At 42.2% G+C, this 21,076-nt stretch overlaps 3 protein-coding genes across 4 annotated transcripts in view; 2 read left to right on the top strand and 1 right to left on the bottom strand.

Moving 5' to 3' along the window:
- The window catches only part of USP35 (ubiquitin specific peptidase 35), a 44,365-nt gene extending 39,967 nt beyond the window's left edge, over positions 1 to 4,398 (bottom strand). Inside the window, exon 1 of one of the 2 annotated variants that reach the window (XM_072133974.1) lies at positions 4,306 to 4,398. The gene's annotated coding sequence lies outside the window, so the exon portion shown is untranslated. Of the gene's footprint in view, positions 1 to 1,447; positions 1,610 to 4,305 lie in introns of those variants that run through there. The other variant, XM_072133973.1, reaches the window with a different exon arrangement.
- Positions 1,538 to 12,021, top strand: ALG8 (ALG8 alpha-1,3-glucosyltransferase). The gene is made up of 13 exons (XM_072133975.1): positions 1,538 to 1,798; positions 4,650 to 4,728; positions 5,179 to 5,372; positions 6,282 to 6,391; positions 6,593 to 6,660; positions 7,121 to 7,247; positions 7,339 to 7,442; positions 8,057 to 8,177; positions 8,402 to 8,541; positions 9,361 to 9,500; positions 10,383 to 10,480; positions 11,154 to 11,226; positions 11,664 to 12,021. The coding sequence occupies exons 1-13, from the start codon at positions 1,569 to 1,571 to the stop codon at positions 11,893 to 11,895; spliced, it is 1,716 nt and encodes a 571-aa protein (XP_071990076.1). The 5' UTR covers positions 1,538 to 1,568; the 3' UTR covers positions 11,896 to 12,021.
- Positions 12,022 to 13,817: 1,796 nt separating this feature from the next.
- NDUFC2 (NADH:ubiquinone oxidoreductase subunit C2) lies at positions 13,818 to 20,153 on the top strand. Its single transcript, XM_072133971.1, has 3 exons — positions 13,818 to 14,033; positions 16,070 to 16,213; positions 19,987 to 20,153. The coding sequence occupies exons 1-3, from the start codon at positions 13,895 to 13,897 to the stop codon at positions 20,034 to 20,036; spliced, it is 333 nt and encodes a 110-aa protein (XP_071990072.1). The 5' UTR covers positions 13,818 to 13,894; the 3' UTR covers positions 20,037 to 20,153.
- Positions 20,154 to 21,076: the final 923 nt, after the last annotated feature.

Genomic DNA, 21,076 nt, shown 5'->3' with positions numbered 1-21,076 from the left:
GCATTTGGTTCACAGTGCATAAAAGCAAATGGTAGATTTCCTTTTAGGGGTTATTTTCACCAATCAAGTTAGGCCCTATCCACAACTTGCTGATGTGTGGGGGTCTCAGTGATGATACCCCCACATATAACGAGAACGGGGGAGTTGGACAGGGTCCAAAGGACCAGAGGGTACTTCGGGTTAACCTATTCATTACAATCAGCACAAATGAGGAGTAAAATACTGTAGTATGGCAGTATATGACAGGATCGTACAGACAACCTAGGGTTAAAGTACCCTAAGGAGTGTGAAAAATAGTAAAAATTAAAAAAAAAATAAAAAAAAAAGTTTTGAATTTTTTTTTTAATAAAAACCTCTTTCCCTAGAACTGATATACATATAAATAAACAGTAAAAATCATTAACACATTAGGTATCGACACGTCCGAAAATGCCCGATCTATAAAAATATGATACCGGTTTTTCACTGCGTTTAACCCCATAACGGAAAATCTCGCCCAAAGTCGAAAATGGCACTTTTTTGGCATTTAAAAAAATGTTTTAAATTCTATAAAAAGTGATCTAAAGGTCGCACATTCCTAAAAATGATAACATTGTAAACGTCATCAAAAGCCACAAAAAAACACCACCCAAAGCTCTGTACACCACAGTATAAAAAAAGCGCCAGAAGACGGCAAAATCCAATTTTTTCCCGCTTCCCAGTACAGGGCATGGAATATTAAACACCATCATTTTGAAGTGTAATTTGTTACGCAGAAACAAGCCATCGCACAGCTCTGTGCATGGAAAAATTAAAAAGTTTTAGATTTTTGAAGGTGGGGAGTGAAAAATGAAAACGCAAAAATGAAAAAGGGCTGCGGCGTTAAGGGGTTAATATAAGGGCTTTTTTTTTTTACTGGGTTAAATTTGTCAACTCAGTTTTCACCAGTTTTTTTGCCACTATGTTTATATGATGAGTTTAGTTCTAGTGCTGTGTTTCTGTAGAGAAAAGTGTTCAGTTCTGGTGCTCTATTTATGGTCTTAGCATTGTTCTGGTTGTGTATTTCTGTAGGGACCCTGATTTCGTTGCTATATTTACATACTGAGATTGGTTCTGGTGCTGTATTATTGTATTGTAGGAAGCACTATATTATAATTTAAGAGACATTGAACATATTTTCTAAAATTTATTTGGGGACATCATTGTATCAGGGATAACAGGATAGTAGGATAATAGGTCTTGGAGTAGAAGGCCATCACTGGTTCTCCATAGTCACTAGTAAACATACTTATTTCTACACAAAATGATTTTTTTGGGTCCCCTTTATGGTTGCAATTATACACAAAAAGGTGCCAGTCATCAGAGGGCGTTCATTAAAGGGGTGGACAGTAATTTAAAGGGACGGATCACAGTGAAGCCATCCAGTGTTTACTCATATGTAAGTACATTAAGCAATAGATTTGAATACTTTTTTTTTTTTGGCTATCTTTTTCCTTATATCCAGTTGAAACATTTCCCCTCAAAACTTCAGTATTATCTCCGGACGACAGGACGACGTGACCACGGCTCCACGACCAGCTCCGCCCTCTATGAACACGCCCCCGGTGGGGCGCGTGCGAGTGACGTCACACGTGAAGCCTGTCGGCCGCATTGTTTGTTTGTGTGTGTGTGTGTGTGTGTGTGAGCGTACCAAGATGGCGGCCTCTAGAGGCGGAAACGTGGACAGCGGAGGCCGGAGCCGGGAGCCCGGGGATGGGGGATGGTTTGTGACGCTGGCTCTAGGGGTGTCACTGCTGAAATGTCTCCTCATACCGACCTAGTAAGGAGCGGAGCGCGGAAATCTGTCCTAATCACAAAGGGTTAATTGAACTACAAGTCCCAGCATGCTTTGCGAGGGGGCGGGGAGATCTGGGATGGTGGGATGTCATAAATGTCAAGAGAGGGGGCATGACATGTGCCATATAGCTGCCATTCTAGTTTATATAGTGTTCATGAGTGTGGTCAAAAGTATGTGCACCCCCAATTATCCTGCCCCCCCCTTTACTGTTTTATTAGGATTCCCCAATTCATTATATGGTAGTCAGTGGCTTCCTATGTAATATATATATGTTTAAGAGCATCAGCGACCACCTAATACAACATACACTACTGTCTGTCATGTATATAGGTCATGTAATGCCGCCATATGTCTCAAAATATCACAGTAGTGACAAAATAATACTGGCTCAACACTGCATAGTGCTGAAATAATACTGTCATATTCAGCCAGCCCATATAATCTCATTATAAAGCTGCCGTACAACCCACATGACAGTATATACTAATGTACATGCCCAGGTAATACAGTGTTGATTATCATCTATGGTGTATATAGACCACGCAATGCAGTCATATATCTTATAAAACCACCATATAATGCTAAAATAATATTGTCATATTTAGCCCATATAATACCACATTATTGCCTGAGTAATACGGCTTCATAGCCCATACAATATAAAAAGCCATGCCATTACCATAATACTGCCATGTGGTGCTCAAGTAGTACAGCCACAAAGCCAATATAATAAAACGGCCGAATACAACCGCAGAAATAAAGCCAATATACGGTATACAACTCACATTATGTATTGTTGTATGTGTGAAGTAATAGCCCATATGATAATACAGTACAGTACCAAAATATTCCTGTTATGAAATTACTATAAAACTGCCATATGGTGCACAACTACTATAGGCATTTAAGGGGTTTTCCCACAAAGAAAAGTTACGCCCTATCCACTGGATACGGCCTAACTTGCTGATCAGTGGGGGTCACAGTGCTGAAACCCCACAGATCACGAAAACGAGGACCCGCGGACCCTTCGTCGCTCCGTCAGATTAATGGAGCAGAGGGACACACATAACCAGTCTGCTCCATTAATCTCTATGGAGCTGACGGAGATCGCCGAGCACTGCAATCTGCAATTTCCGTCAGCTCCATAGAGCAGAACGGTCATGCACGGCTGTCTGCTCCATTACTCTGACGATGCGACAAGGGGTCCAATGCAGCACTGAGACCCCCACTGATCAGCAAGTTAGGCCCTTTCCCGTGGATAGGGCCTAACTTTTCTTTGTGGGAAAATCCCTTTAAGCTTATGTAATACTGTCACCTTAAAAAATAGGGGCACATGTATTAAACTTTTTTTTTTTCTATGACTTTTCATGGCAATTGTGCTCATTTGCAACTTTTTTTGTAGAAAGTCTCCCTTCAAAATTCGCCATTGTCTAGTTTTCTACTGTGTTGCCCAAATGATCACCTGAATCCAGATATGAAAGTTGCGATTTTTCTTTTACCATATTACTGCCATAGGTTGACATGCAGCATATACAATAATGTCTCCTAAATAGTAGCTATACAGTGCAAAATACACATGTGGTGCTGAAAAGCAGCTACTGTACAGACCACTTAATATGGATCTACTGCAGCAGAGATATTACTGGCTTTCAATGACCACACAAAGTCTCAGTAATACTGACCTATCATCCACAAAACCCACACAATATAATACAGGCGGTCCCCTACTTAAGAACACTCGACTTACATACGACCCCTAGTTACAAACGGACCTCTGGATATTGGTAATTTATTGTACTTTATCCTTAGGCTACAATAATCAGCTGTAACAGTTATCACAGGTGTCTGTAATGAAGATTTATTGTTAATCCTGATTCTTATGACAACCCAACATTTTTAAAAATCCAATTGTCACAGAGACCAAAAAAGTTCTGGCTGGGGTTACAATGATAAAATATACAGTTCCGACTTACATACAAATTCAACTTAAGAACAAAGCTACAGACCCTATCTTGTATTTAACCCGGGGACTGCCTGTACCTGAGTACTACTAGCATCAAGTACTAATAATACTGTTTACATCCCCATAATACTGCTCCATAAAGCTACAAACTACTGCCATATGCTGCATATAATACTGCCATGCAGGGCTCACTTTATGAGATTTTTTGATCTTTACACAGGATATTCCATGAATTTCCAATAGATACAGGGCTCATAAATGTTAATATAAATATGTACACACATATACAGCCTATGTATTGCTGCCATATAATGTCTAAGTAATACTGCCATATAGGGCCCAAGTGATAAGTGTCCTATACATCCCATTGTGTCATAAAATAATTGGGACAAGAATTTATCTTGATAACAGGGGTCCCTGAGGTCCATCAATGGGAAAAGGCAACCTCCTATGTCTTATACTGCTCTCCTCACATAATACCGCCATCTTAGGCTCTATTCACACTTTTGTCAGGCAATTTCCATACTTGATAAGAAGAATAGTGCATCACTATCCTTTACACTGATCCAATCCCAGTGGCTGTAATGTGAAATGTAAAATTACTGCATCAATGAGACTGAAGGCTTGAGGCCTACTACATGTAAACAAACCATCTGACCTGGTATCTCTGGCGAATCAGAAATTAATTTCAACCAACTTTATTTATAATCAAAATCTATGTATGTTTGTGTGTATGTTTTATATATATGTATATATATATATATATATATATATATATATAATTTTTTTTATTTATTTATTTTTTTATATTGTGAATATGAAAAACCAGACTACGGTACAACCAGTTAATATTTTATGTTTTCTCCACAGTCATTCCACAGATTTCGAGGTACATAGAAACTGGCTGGCGATCACACATAGTTTGCCCATATCTCAGTGGTACTATGAGGTAGGTAAATAGGGATTCCCTATAAGAGCCCAAAATTTAAATTTCCTGCTACTTTCATCTCTTTTATTATGCAATAAAAATCCCACTAAAGAAATTAAATCTATTACCGTGAAGCCTCAGACTCCACTACTTCTCATGATCTTTTCAGGTGCTGGGTGTGGATTAATATCACCATCTGTATCAATGTCATATATCCAGCTGACTTAGTGCTATTATTGTGTTGTGCTTAGTCCATCAGTAGTGCAGCCTTATGCTTCGATCCTGTAACTTGTGGAAAATTGCATTATGATTTTTAAATTTTTCATGTGAATTATTTGCAGTGTTATTTGTAGTTTTATAATTTTTGTAATGATAGCCCAACTTACAGACCCTTGATCATGGCCTATAGTTATGTTACGTTTCTCATTAACCTCATTGCGTTGATTGAGCATAATGTTTTTTGACTTCCAGGCAACTTCGGAGTGGACGTTGGATTACCCACCTTTGTTTGCGTGGTTTGAGTACGCCCTTTCCCATGTCGCTTGGTACTTTGATACTGAAATGCTGAAAGTGGAGAACCTGAACTATGCTAGCTACAACACCGTCCTCTTCCAGAGGCTCTCTGTCATCCTGACCGATGTCCTCTTCATCTATGCAGCCAAACAGTAAGCACTAGCCTGAAAATGGACTCTCTTTGTCTGGATTTTGTCTTCTTCTCTTCAATATGTAGACCTTGCATGTACCCTCTCCCCAGTGTCTGGACCTAGTTTCCTCCTTCTCTTCGGTGCCTGGACCTTGCCTGTTCCCTCTCTCTCTGGTGCCTGGACCTTGCCTGTTCCCTCTCTCTCCGGTGCCTGGACCTTGCCTGTTCCCTCTCTCTCCGGTGCCTGGACCTTGCCTGTTCCCTCTCTCTCCGGTGCCTGGACCTTGCCTGTTCCCTCTCTCTCCGGTGCCTGGACCTTGCCTGTTCCCTCTCTCTCCGGTGCCTGGACCTTGCCTGTTCCCTCTCTCTCCGGTGCCTGGACCTTGCCTGTTCCCTCTCTCTCCGGTGCCTGGACCTTGCCTGTTCCCTCTCTCTCCGGTGCCTGGACCTTGCCTGTTCCCTCTCTCTCCGGTGCCTGGACCTTGCCTGTTCCCTCTCTCTCCGGTGCCTGGACCTTGCCTGTTCCCTCTCTCTCTGGTGCCTGGACCTTGCCTGTATCCTCTCTCTCTGGTGCCTGGACCTTGCCTGTATCCTCTCTCTCCGGTGCCTGGACCTTGCCTGTATCCTCTCTCTCCGGTGCCTGGACCTTGCCTGTATCCTCTCTCTCCGGTGCCTGGACCTTGCCTGTATCCTCTCTCTCCGGTGCCTGGACCTTGCCTGTATCCTCTCTCTCCGGTGCCTGGACCTTGCCTGTATCCTCTCTCTCCGGTGCCTGGACCTTGCCTGTATCCTCTCTCTCCGGTGCCTGGACCTTGCCTGTTCCTTCTTTCCAATATGATGTTTGTCCCTATACACAGACTGAACACTACTTTTATATTAATGGACATACATGTAAATTTCTTTGGTTTATCTTACTCTGCTTTTGTTCCAGGTGCTGTCAGTGTATCGACATTAGAAAAGATCGGAGGGAGCTGCTGGAGAGACCGTCATTCATTCTCGCTGTCCTGCTCCTCTGGAATTTTGGGCTGCTAATTGTAGATCGTATCCTTACTACATGTTTTTTTCACAGGATTCTACTGGTCAACACAGATCAAAACTACAGACAGATTTCCTATGACTACATAGTGATAAGGAATCCTATACAGGATTAATGTAGTTTCCTAGTACCAGACATTGTGGTAACTGGAGAGGACTTGGTCTGGTTCTTGGTTCTGGTTATACACATCCTCAATCACATTTTAGATATCCACTTCCAGTATAACGGATTCCTCTCTGGGATCATGCTTCTGTCCATTGCTCGTATGTTTCAGGTAAAACATTATGGATCACTAATTGTCCACAAGATAGTACGCACAGCGATCAGTGCAATAAATGTTCAGTTTCCCACCAGCTCCCCCCTTCTGGATATATGATGCATTACGCAGAGTACATGTATCAGTGGGTTGCCTGTGTAATACACGACAGGTCCCATAGTGTAAGAGCCGCTTTTGGTAATTGCTCACCAAAAGGGAGATCATTCTGGGTGTTTATACATTAGCAGCCATATCTGGAGGACCTAAAGATTTCAGTTCTGCGATGCTTCTATTCCCCTGTGGTGATGCTGTGAGGAAACTGACCACTTACTGTCCAGTTCTCCCACACATTACTGCTAATGTCTGGCGGAAAGTCTCCACATACGGATATTCTATAAAATGTTGTGTAGACCCACTAAGAAAATAGAGTGTGATCCAAAATAGAACAATAAAAATAATAACATTTTCCATTTGGCAGAAGAGACACCTGGAGAGCGCACTCCTCTTCGCTGTCCTCTTGAACTTTAAACACATCTACCTATATATTGCCCCGGCATACGGCATCTACTTATTGCGGTGTTACTGCTTCACAGCGAATAATCCAGGTTAGTGCAGAAGACGATGCTAACGCCATTGTTACAAGTCTTGCTTCCTGGTCACAGCTGAGTTTCCTTTGTTTCCGATCTTGTTCCACAGATGGATCCATACGCTGGAGAAGCTTCAGTATCCTTCGTTTCCTCGCTCTGGCCTTCATAGTTGTGTTTGTTTTTGTCGTTTCATTTGGACCCTTTATATACCTGGTACGTGTCGTATACCAAAGTCCTCGGAAGGTCTCAGTGTGATAATCCAGAATCAGATGTGTACAGTAAATCCAACCAAAGTCTGTTAATCTGACATCTGTGAATTGTGTACAGTAAATCTGACCATCATTTGATCATTCAGAATAAGATAATCTAACATCTGTATATACAGTAAATCTGATAATCTGACATGTCTGGATTGTATACGGTAAAAATTTGCACATGTCCCCTGTGATTTGTAAAGCGCTACAGAATATGATGGCGCTAAATAAATTATTATTATTAAACTGACACCTGTGGATTGTGTACGGTAAAAAACAACCATAATCTAATCGTTCAGACTAGAATAATCTGGCACCTGAATTTACAGTCAATCGGATAATCCAAAATGAGATAAAATAGCACTTGTGGAGTGTTCACAGTCTAACAATACAGCAAATGTATAATTTTATATAAATGTATAATTACCAGATTAAAGAAATTTTGTAGAACATGTTAAATAGGGAATTGGGACAGATGTCAGTGATTAAAATCTATGATATATTATGGGTAACAATGATCAACTGTGACCTTTTATGGAGGCTGTGAGTGTGATATTTACCCCTTTTTTATAGGGTCAGATACCTCAGGTCCTGTCCAGGCTTTTCCCCTTTAAGAGAGGCCTCTGCCATGCGTACTGGGCTCCGAACTTTTGGGCATTGTACAACGGCGTCGACAAAGCCCTGTCCATTATTGGTAACGTATTATCTTGTTTTAAATGATATGAGAAAAATCTTAGATTTTCCATGTATAGATAGATTTTGTGTGAGATCCAATATGGTTTCCATTACAGCTTTCACTGGCTGCCCCTCAGCCTCTCTACCCAGGGTTGTTACAGCTTATTTCCATTGCAATAAATTGGTCTGTGAATGTGGTGCTCTTTCTGTTTTTGTTGTACCATGTTCCTCTGTGTATGGCAGGTGTGAAGATGCAGCTGCTGAATCCGGATTTGGTTCGCACAGGTTCCATGACGGGGGGTTTGGTCCAGGAGTTTGAACACAGCGTCCTCCCATCTGTCACACCATTGGTGACATTAATCTGCACATTTATATCTATACTAGTAAGATTTTTTTTATTTGATTACCTTATGTTAGGATAGATCTATATTAGATATGCATGGAGACATTCAGTTGATTCTGGAGTCAAAGAACAGCTCCATTCTCATTGTAGTGGTTGCAGAGTGTAACTGCAGAGAAAAATTGTCCAATTGGGACACATGAACCCATTGGTCACTAAAAAGTAACTTTTATTGATATTTATTAAAAGATGGATAAGGCTTCATCCAATATTATGTTTTAAAATTTTACAGAGTGCAGGGGGCAGCAGCTTTCACCATAACAGGGTGATCAGGATTAGCAAGTTGTACACATCATCTCCGAATAGATAAAGGGAACTGGTAGTGTGCACCGTCACCGAATATGGGATTTCGAGACTGTAGCTGTATTTTATACTGTGGAGGGGATCCGTGTTTGTTTATTGGGTTCAGTTCACACTAGGTTACTATAACCCACTTCTGTGTAGTACTGCCCTTGAGGTTACAGGTCTAACCCCCCAGTGTTGCTAAGATAATAACCCCACGGTGCTATGTACCTCTTACCAGTATCCCCTATCTAATGGTCTGAATAATCGATACTGCAACTAGCTAGCTAGCTATATTTCTGATTAATTCATATTTCACCCAAGGTTGCCTAGCTGTCCGCTGCCTCTGAATTAAAACCTAACAAACTAGCCCGCCTGACATGTTTCGCCACATGCCGTGGCCTCCTCAGGGGGATCGGGGCTAATAATGCGGGTGTAACTCCAGCTCTTGTTGTTGTGAACGAGTTGAGCTGCACTAGCACAACTTGGCATTACGCATTTTTACCTTTCTGTTATCCAGCCTTCAGTTTTTGGTTTGTGGTTCCGACCCCAAGGACCTCAAGGCTTCCTGCGCTGTCTGATCCTCTGCGCCCTCAGCTCCTTCATGTTTGGCTGGCATGTACATGAGAAGGCGATCCTCCTGGCCATATTACCTTTAAGGTTAGAGGATGGAGCAAGTGTGTGCATATATATAGTGTATGTATGTGTATTTAATGTGTGTGAGATAATATGCAATTATATGTTCCAAATTTCTAATTGTTTTTAACCCCTTCACGACTGCCATACGGCTATATACATCCTATTTGCACATGCTACATGCAGAAAGGACATTTAGAAAACAGTGGCCAACTTCAAAAGGCTATATCTCCTGAACCCTGGCACCTAGAAACACAACTGTGGTGTCATATTAATATGATAGCTGGATTGTGGATGGATGCTTCACCGAACCAGAGATATCCACCCTTGAAGTTGTACTAAAAAATAATGATTTTTATGTACAGCTTTCTTTTTATGATGTAAATTTAAGAGTGGATATCTCTGGTCCTGTTAAGAATCCATGTACAATTATTATATCATTTTAAAGGGGAGACTCCCCTGTTTAATATGACACCAGAAATATCTACAGGGGTTCAGGAGATATAGGTGTTTGAAGTATGCCCCCCTCCAGCCTGCCAGGTGAAGGCAGAATGTAGAAAGAGCTGCAGGAAAGACTTTTAGTTAGCAGAAGTACATGCACCCTCTGCATCTGTAGCAGAACCAGGGATAGGGTGATGGCATAATGTTCTATATAACATATTTTGGTAAAAGTTACTACTTATGAAAAAAAATTTAATCAGAAAAGTTACAAAAACGACTTATTTTTTCACATTTGTAGTCAATTATTGGCAAATTGGCAAGTTAAAGTCTCACATGTCATGAAAAAAAAAGCTTTTTAAAGAAGCGCATTACAGAATGTCAGAAAATTGACCTGGACATTCAGGCACCAAGGGCCATCGTTCACGAGGGATTAAATTAATACTCCTCTTTATCACTATTTTTCAGCTTACTGGCAGTCAGCAGTGCAAAGGACGCTGGGATATATCTAATACTTACGACTGTGGGTCACTTCTCATTATTTCCACTTCTTTTCACTCCTGAAGGTAAAGAGTTTATTTAAATTTTTCTTTTATTGTAATTTTTTTAAATAGTTTTCATTCTAAGTGACTGTTCAGTCATTGTACCCTTGCTCAGTCTTGGTATATTGATGAGATTTCTTGGGCTGACAGCCATTGTCGGTGCCTATATCAAATTGGTATGGGGTGAGGGTGTCTGGAAGCTATGCAGCGGAAAGAGGTTCTGTTTAGTGGCCATTCTGGGGTACTGCAGTTTGGTTACAGTTTTCATCCAGAGCCAAAATACAGTGAATGGAGTCTTCTACCCCCAAACAACTTATCAATATGGGGTCTGACAGTTGTTGAACCCCCACCAAACTAATACTGGTAACCTGACCTGTGGGTATAGGTAATTAATATTAAAAGCAGCCCATTAAGGTGTAGACATGTGCCTCTCTTCTGAAGCTTTATTTGCTATTGAAATTAATGTTAACCTTCAGAGCAGGAAGATTCACCTTGCTTAACCTCATCTTGTATGTGGGATGTCATGTGAATGCACATGCCCCAGCGCTGGAGGTGCACAATACACAGAGACTGGGAATTAAAATAGATCTGGACAGAGAAAAGTGGTGCTGGGTTAGATTCTAGTGACTGTAGAGAGAGCTGAACCTTGTAATAGCCCAGGGTGCAGACCAATCACTAATGTTTTTTTTTTCCCCAGAGCTGCCTATAAAGATCCTGCTGATGGCGATTTTCACTGTGTTCAGCTTCAGCTCATTGAGGGCTCTGTTCAGGTAACTCGGATTCACACATTCTCCTTAATCATTAACCCCCTGGGGACATGGGTTGTAAATATACATCACATGTGTATAGTGAGTGTGAGGCAGGCTCAGGGGCAAAGCTTGCTCCTTACATAGCTACCATAGTACGTATATATTATACAACTGACACCGGTGACTGTGGCATGTGATGAGTTAGACGGAGGGAATTTACTTAATTTATTACCCTCATGGACTTCAATGGTTACTGTATGAATAGGCTTTTTGCACCCCTTTCCCCAACATCGGGGGTCGCTCTAAGGATCTCACTGCTGATAGGATATTTGGATAGCCCCTTTAATTGTTTGTAAGTGTGGGCTCTATTCTGTTTGAGGAGCGACATGGTTGGTCACTACAGGCCACTCATTTCTTCTTCATTTCTAATATTTGTGAAATTCTTGTACTTCTTACAGGAGAGAAGGGAAGCTCCTGAGCTGCATTGAGGTGCTGTACGTCTCTGGCCTCATACCCCTGGAGTTACTATGTGAGATTATATACCCCCTGACCCCCTGGCAGCAGCGCCTACCATTTATCCCGCTGCTGCTTACCTCTGTGTACTGCGCTCTGGGCATCGCCTATTCCTGGATCAGACTTTATATTTCCGCCTTCACAAGACCAGCCGCTACTCTAAAGAAACGTCAGTGAAGTCCCGTCCATCCTCACACCAGATCTGCCAGGGACCAGGATTTATTCTGTACAGGAACTTATTTTTATACTGTCTTTGATGTAAATGCTAGATTTCTTCTTTATTAAAAAAAACATCATGATAAATGTTATTGTCTCATTCACTGATTTGACTGGAGGGGGCGAAATCTGACTTTCCAAAGCTTTTTTTCGAGAGGTGGATAAAAAAAAATAATAATAATAATCAGTTAATTTAAATATTTCACACTTTGGAAACAGCCATTTAGGGAAACAAATCTGGCCTGTGAGTAAGCATGGTGAGAGCAGTCCTTCATTAGGATCCAGATTGTCCTGCAAAGAGGATACCCTGTGATTGTAATGCAGGTGCCAACAGAGGGAAGTAACGCACATACATCAGATGTTGTGGTCACTATAACCTAGAGTATCTTAGGTTAACTGTTACTTGTGAGCTCCAACCAAGTGCCCTTCTTGTTGGTAGCAGCTGATTGTGAAAGGTGTAGGAGAAGATTCTGTCCCCTTGACATATTACAAATGAACTCCTTTCTGCATCATGGCACAATATCTGTGCACACACAAAAACTGGAACCAGATGTCATTACAGTTCCAGTTGTTTAATCCTGAAAGTTGTCTAATCACTATCCTGTGGACAGGGGATAACTTGATGATACTTTGGGATCCCAGTGGTTGGTACACTGGGAATGGATCATGGGAATTGGGGTCCATTGTACCCCCAGATAAATAGAGAATCTTGTTGCTCATGCACCTTCCTCTTATTCATCTTTAAGTTACAAGCAGAGACAGTGGAGTGCAGTACTCTGCTACTTATGTCAGTGCCATATACCGTGAATCGAGTAACATTACACATGACTGACTTGCTGATCTGTGGACCCCTGATCTGTGGGAGTCCAACCACTGGAACCGGCACTAACCAGCAACAAAACTTGTAGTAAGCTGGATGTCCCGACACTGGAACAGCCACTAACCAGCAAACCAAACTTCTAATGACTAGATCTCCCACCACGGGGACAGCCACTAACCAGCAAACCAAACTTGTAGTGACTAGGTCTCCCACCACGGGGACAGCCACTAACCAGCAAACCAAACTTGTAGTGACTAGACCGTCCCTTAAATGAGCTGTTACTTAGATGGTATAAACAACACCGTCAACCACCTCGTGCACTGCCATTTGAGTAGGGACCAAACCCTGACCTTAGCAGCATAAAACATTGGAATACAGGATAGTGATGAGGTCACTTAGTGGGGTAATAAAGGTATAATAAATTTATTTTTAAAATAAAAAAAAATGATTGTGTTTGGCAATAAAATATTTTTATAGATTAAAGAATGTATCTTAAAAAAATTATATTTTTGCTATCATTGCAATAAAAAAATGCAATAAAAAAATGATTGTGTTTGGCAATAAAATATTTTTATAGATTAAAGAATGTATCTTAAAAAAATTATATTTTTGCTATCATTGCAATAAAACATTGGCACAGCCTACGCGCAGGATGGTGAATAGCCTCATGTTGGGGCATCTCTTTAAATTACATTTAAAGGGGGTATCCAGTCCTGGATGTGTTAATTCTCTATATGACTACCGGAGACAGAGCGACGATGTTTATTTTTTGTTAGTTTTTTGGCTATTTCTGGTAGTCCCTCATGTACATCTAGTGTCTTCATTCATATTATGGGGGTACAATGGACAACACTTTTGAGGGTTTTATTTTAATTAACAGATTACAACTTTCATTGCATATACAGTTAAACAATTGTATTTATAAAATCAATATTAAGAAGGGACACAGGGAAAAATTAAAGATGTATGGCGGTCAAGGTGTCTTGTTTGCGATTACTACTACTTGTCAGGCCCGTGTCACGTGACCCGCTGCCCCGGAACCTCCGCTCGGTGACTGTTGTTTCCCAGCCGGAAGGGATTAAATGTTTCTCCCTGTGCGTCCTTGATTGTCGTCCCCCGGTGTCCTTGGGCTGCAAAACCATGGGTCTGATTCCGGACGAGGGTCGGGTGTTACCGCCGCCCTCCCTGGTAAACAGGGGCTCCTTGTACCTCGGCTTCCTCGGATACCTGTCCGCCATAGTGCACAACGCCCTCAACAAGTACCCGGTGCTGCGGGCGGGTGAGGCGCTTATTACATTACTTATTATAATGCACCCCCTTATATACACTCATGACCTCACTGTATTATCTCCACAACACCCCAACATTACCATAGTACACCCCCTTATATACACTCATGACCTTACTATATTATCTCTACAACACCCCAACATTATCATGGTGCACCCCCTCATATACATTCATGACCTTACTGTATTATCTCTACAACACCCCAACATTATCATAGTGCACCCCCTCATATACATTCATGACCTCACTGTATTATCTCCACAACACCCCAACATTACCATAGTGCACCCCCTTATATACACTCATGACCTTACTGTATTATCTCTACAACACCCCAACATTATCATAGTGCACCCCCTCATATACATTCATGACCTTACTGTATTATCTCCACAACACCCCAACATTACCATAGTGCACCCCGTTATACACTCATGACCTTACTGTATTATCTCCACAACACCCCAACATTATCATAGTACACCCCCTCATATACATTCATGACCTTACTGTATTATCTCCACAACACCCCAACATTACCATAGTGCACCCCGTTATACACTCATGACCTTACTGTATTATTTCTGCAACACCCCAACATTAAATTTTTCTTATTGCATTTATTTTACATGATACAAAATATTTATCAAAGAGGTTCTTTTGCACTTCACCGTAAAAATCCATAAATCTTCAGACCATTATAATAGAATTAAAACAATATCCAAATAGCGCAGTCCATGGCGTTCAGACTGAACGAGGCTCCATCTCCTCCTTCAGGCAGGTGATATTACCATAGTGTATCCCAATATATACACACAACCTCACTGTATCCTCTGTGGACACCCCAATACTATCACAGCTCACCCCATAAACCCGACTGTTGCAGGTGTCAGGGGTAGCAAACCAATATTATCATTGGGAACCTGCATATACACACAATAGTATATTACAGAGCACTCCAATATATACATACACTGTACTGTATGCTCTCTGCTACAAGTGTGTATGGCAACACCCAAACATTACCACATGCAGAGATGACACTGCTGGATCTTCTCTGCTAGAAGTATATACTATGGAAGCATAGCCCATAAATCTGTATGCCCTTCGCTGCAGGTTTATGAAACTGAACCCCAATATTTCAATAATTTTCCTTATATACACACGAGTACTGTATGCCCTTGGCTGCAGGTTTATGAAACTGCACCCCAATATTACAATAATGAATTCCTTATATACACATGAGTACTGTATACCCGGTGCTGCAGGTTCTTTTATATTTACATTACATCACCGTATACATTACATCCCACAGTGCTGTGGGAGTCTAGGGCTGCGTTCAAACCTGTTTTTTTGCTGTCCGTTGTCAGTATACGTCCGGAGGCTTCCCGACATGTCCTTCCAATGGAGGGCAGCGTTGTATCCCACTGTGCGATCATACAGTGGGATACGTCATCCAGTTCAGCTCCTCTCCCTTGAAAGTTGGACTAGGAGCAAATATCCTTAAATGGGCAGTTACATCACTGGTGAAGCACCCACAGTGTATGCTCAGCAGAGCTGGTGGATGGGGGCCATAAAGTGGCTTCCGCCCTCTAGCCTCCCCTGGATAATGGTGCTTACTGCTGTGCTTTTCCATCCGTTTCCTGCCAGATGTGACCTATACTTTGCAAATGGAGTCAAAACGAAGGTTGCCAGTGTAAGTCTTGGAATGCATTCACTGTATACATCTGTTGCATATGTAGAACATGTCCAAAAAATGAGGTGTGAATGTGGCCTAGTTCCAGCAGTGATACCTCCATACAGGGACCAGAGGGAGCTGCACACAGACACAAGACGTAGAAGTGGTGCTCCTTATTGGGCCAAATCCACTTTAAACCACTAATTGAATTCTTTGGGTGCAAGTCGGAAACTCCCCATCTGGAATTCATCTCCTGCTCTACAGAGTAGAATTGGTATTTACGTCCTGGGATGAAGATCATGATGATGCAGTGTACACAGCTCTGATGCTTGTGCTCTTCTCCTCAGGTGTTCACCGCCAGGTCCTCTTCACCACCATCGGGGTATTCGTCGGGTATCACCTGACTAAATTTGAGAATTACAGGTATGCCAAGAAGGATCGGGAACTGTTTGACTACATCAGACGACATCCGGAGATCCTGCCACAGAAGGGTACAGCTGATTTTTATATTTATTTATTTATTTTGTATATTAGAAAATGACCCTCAGACTTTTGGGAGTCAAACCATCATGTTAAAGGAAACCTGCCATCAGGAATCTACCTATTAAGGTCGATCTGTTTGTAGGTTCCCTATAAAAACCTAAACCCTAGATTATGCTTGCCTAGCTCTAGAACGATGCCTAACCTAATCTAGAGTTTATCGATGTAATATGCTAATTCTTTAGAGAGGGTACTGGCGCATGGAGTGGGAGTGAAGGCTACTCCACACCACAGTAGCCTATGCTCTCCCTGAGCATTGTGCAGTAGCACCACTACTAATCATGCGCAGAGCTCCAGGGGTGTACAGGTAGGCAGAGGCTGCTGGGGCATGCAGTAGCCTTTTCTCCTGCTCCACTGAGGGGCTACTCCATGCCCCAGTAGTCTGTCCAAGAAATTGGCATGTTAGAAAAACTCTAGATTAGGGTAGACAAGCATAATTTAGGGTTAAGGTTATTAAAGGGAAACTACCATCATATCTACCTTAATAGGTAGATTCCCAATGGTAGGTTTCCTTTAAGTTACTGTTTCCTGGTCCCTCATACTAGATGTATTACTTCAGGGGAAACACATTACATAATAACATCAATCAACACTTTATATATTGTGGACTTTCTATTCTCCCCAGAAAACTCCTTTAAAGGGATTTTCCCATGAAAGAAAATTCCCAAATTTAAATCCCCTAGTGATGTTTACATAATAAATATCATGTTTAACCCCTTAACGCTGTGCGCCGTAGCTCTACCGCGCAGAGGTATAGGGAATGTATGAAGAGGGCTCACGGGCTGAGTCCTCTTCATACAAAGGTGGGGGTTGTTGCATATTGCAGCAAACCCCCACCGCTAATAACCTCGGTCGGTGCTTGCACCGATCGCGGCTATTAACCTTTCCGTTGCCGGTGGCAAAGTCCCCGGCGGCATTTAAAAGACGGCCATCTTTATTACGATCGCCGCGCCCCCGAACGTCATCGGGGGGCGGCGATCGGTTGCCATGGTAGCCTCGGGTCTTCGTTTGACACATGGCTTCTGCAGATTCGTTACAATGAGCCAGTGGCTCATTGTAATGAATGTGCTGCAAAAATGCAATATATTGCAATACAGAAGTATTGCAGTATATGGTAGCAGCGATCTGACCGTCTGGGGTTAATGTACCCTAGATGGTCTAAGACAGTGATGGGCAACCTTTTGAGCTTGGTGTGTCAAAATTCGCCAAAAAACCGAGCATAACTCGGGTGGTGTGTCACCTTGACAAAAAAACATTTTTGTGATATTTATAGTTTAAATAACAAATATGTATACTATTTAACTTCTAGGGTACTTTAACCGTTGGTTGTCTGATTGATCCTACCATATACTGCCATACAATCAGACAGGTGTGAAATTGCTTATTAACCTGCAAACTTGAAAGTTCACAGGCTATAGCGAGGGCGCAGGCGCCGCTGTCCGCATTTCCTTCATGCCCTCTTGGCATGGACAAGGTGTGAGGAGCAAAATAATCGCAATGTCTGGCGATTTACAAGGTGTGGCGATTATTATTTCAGGGCTTGTACGTCACAAAACTGACACACAAGCCTTGATGACTGTCTTCTATCATACAGTGCACTGATCTTACTCACTGTATGATGGGAGTTGTTGTCCTCCCTCATCCCTGCTCTGGAGCTGGTCAGTGTAGAGGACACCACACGGGACATCACACAAGGCAGCAGCAATGTGACCTCTGACTGTGCTGCCTTCTTCCCCTCACCACAACTATCAGGAGCTGCAGAGGAGCCTCCTGGGTGTATGGCCGGGTCACCTCTCCTGCTGTGCCCTGTGCTGATACCTGTGCTGACTGGAGACACTAGGCACAGCTCACACATGGGGAGGGTCCGGCCCGGGGGAGGAGGAGGAGGGGGGAGTGCTGGGAGCTCAGTGCAATCTATCAGCCTCCCGGCTACTGCACCTGATCATGTAGGATGAAACTTAACTGTCAGGCAGCCGCGTGTCAGTGAAAATGGCTACGTGTGTCAGCACTGACACGCGTGTCATAGGTTAGCCATCACTGGTCTAAGAAATGGTGGGAAAAAAAAAAGTTTAAAAAATAAAAAAAATTAATAAAAAATTCAAATCACCCCCCTTTCCCTAGAACTGATATAAAACATAATAAACAGTAAAAATCACAGACACATTAGGTATCGCCGCGTTCCAAAATGCCCGATCTATCAAAATATAAAAACGGTTACGGCCGGCGGTGACCTCTGAGGTGGGAAATGGCGCCCAAATGTCCGAAATGCGACTTTTACACCTTTTTACATCACATAAAAAATGAAATAAAAAAATGATCAAAATGTCGCACAGACCTCAAAATGGTAGCAATGAAAACGTCGGCTCATTTCGCAAAAAATGACCCCTCACACATCTCCGTGCACCAAAGTATGAAAAAGTTATTAGGGTCAGAAGATGGCAAAAAAATTTTTTTTCTTTTTTGTACACGTTTGTTTAATTTTTGAAAATGTATTAAAACACAATAAAACCTATATAAATTTGGTATTACCGCGATCGCACCAAACCAAAGAATAAAGCTGAGGTGTTATTTTGAGTGCACAGTCAAAGTCGAAAAAACTGAGCCCACAAGAACGTTTTTTTTTTCAATTTTTCCACATTTGGAATTTTTTTTCAGCTTCGCAGTACACGGCATGTTAAAATAAATAACATTACGGGAAAGTAAAATTTGTTACGCACAAAATAAGCCCTCACACAGGTCTGTACACGTAAAAAATGAAAAAGTTATGGATTTTTGAAGTTGGAGAGCGAGAAATGAGCGGAAAAACCCTGCGTCCTTAAGGGGTTAAACCTTTACTGCACAATTTTACTCAGTGTTATTGCTGTTTTTGCTCCTATCACTCGGTGATGGCCAGTGTAATATTCTAGGGTGTGAGCGGGGACTCTCTAAGCAGACACATTATGATTCCTCTAATGTTGTGTGTTGACTATGTGGTTAAATTATCAGTGTATAGATTTATATACACTTTAATTTAGCTTCCGATTATTGTTCTGGTATCACACATCGAGCGATGAAACAGATCTGAGATGATGAGATCCATGAGATGCCTATAACACACAATGACACAGTCAGCCCTGCTACATTTCTGCTATTCCACAACACCCTAGATCTGTTGTGCCTCCCCACATAAAGAACTTATCTGTCTGTAGCTTGTAGTTCTCCTCACACTGCTGCCGGCAGGAACTCAGTGTCTGTGTATCAGTGTGAGCTCGTCCTGGATTGCAGGGGGTGGGGCTAGAGATAGAGAAACTCTGCTGCACGGCCACAGAAATCCAAGATGGCGTCCCCGACCCCAAGTCAGAAGTTAGTGTCGTGTCCAGGGGCAACTGAAATTGTGTACAGCAGGACTGATAGAGACAGATTGGACTTATATCTGTGATGTGCAACCCTGCAGCAGATTGGTGCTGTTACTCATCTCATGTCACTCTTCGGGAATCATAAGAGCACCTGCTTGCTGTCATTGAATGGCTTTCACTGACTGCACCCTCTACATAGCTACTCCTGCTCCCATCTATGAAGTGGATGCATATATATTCAGTGTAGACAATCCTCTGTGAGCTACACATCCTGGACTCCAGACTGATCCATTGGAACAAAGCAGCAGAGAGATCTATGCAGCTTCTGCTGATTGGGTTTAGCTTTGTGAATTTTTATTTATTTCTATTTTTTATATTCCGTTCTTTAGATGCCAAAACCATGGCGGAGGTCTACGAGAAATTCTATCCCGTTCGCTAACTTAATTTCTGAACCCAATAATCGACCTGAGAACCAACTGTAATGTTCTGCTCTTCACTGGAGACGTCTCCCCAGCACCGTGTGATATGTTCTGTACAAATAAAATAATGATTTGGACTGTTTTGTATGTTTCATCTTTATTAACAACCCATAAATACATTGTGTTATGGCACTGAAACTTTTTTGTGTCTGTAAATATCACAATTTCTATACACTCACCGGCCACTTTATTAGCTACACCTGTCCAACTGCTCGTTAACACTTAATTTCTAATCAGCCAATCACATGGCGGCAACTCAGTGCATTTAGGCATGTAGACATGGTCAAGACAATCTAACAATCAAACCGAGCATCAGTATGGGGAAGAAAGGTGATTTGAGGCCTTTGAACGTGGCATGGTTGTTGGTGCCAGAAGGGCTGGTCTGAGTATTTCAGAAACTGCTGATCAACTGGGATTTTCACGCACAACCATCTCTAGGGTTTACAGAGAATGGTCCGAAAAAGAAAAAACATCCAGTGAGCGGCAGTTCTGTGGGCGGAAATGCCTTGTTGATGCCAGAGGTCAGAGGAGAATAGGCAGACTGGTTCGAGCTGATAGAAAGGCAACAGTGACTCAAATCGACACCCGTTACAACCAAGGTAGGCAGAAGAGCATCTCTGAACGCACAGTACGTCCAACTTTGAGGCAGATGGGCTACAGCAGCAGAAGACCCCACCGGGTGCCACTCCTTTCAGCTAAGAACAGGAAACTGAGGCTACAATTTGCACAAGCTCATCGGAATTGGACAGTAGAAGATTGGAAAAACGTTGCCTGTTCTGATGAGTCTCGATTTCTGCTGCGACATTCGGATGGTAGGGTCAGAATTTGGCGTCAACAACATGAAAGCATGGATCCATCCTGCCTTGTATCAGGTGGTGGTGGTGTCATGGTGTGGGGAATATTTTCTTGGCACTCTTTGGGCCCCTTGGTACAACGCCACAGCCTACCTGAGTATTGTTGCTGACCATGTCCATCCCTTTATGAGCACAATGTACCCTGT

The sequence above is a fragment of the Engystomops pustulosus genome, chromosome 2 (genome assembly GCF_040894005.1).
Source record: "Engystomops pustulosus chromosome 2, aEngPut4.maternal, whole genome shotgun sequence".
Lineage (NCBI taxonomy): Eukaryota > Metazoa > Chordata > Amphibia > Anura > Leptodactylidae > Engystomops > Engystomops pustulosus.
Note: the sequence above shows the minus strand (reverse complement) of the source record. Positions and strands in the feature narration are given on the sequence as shown.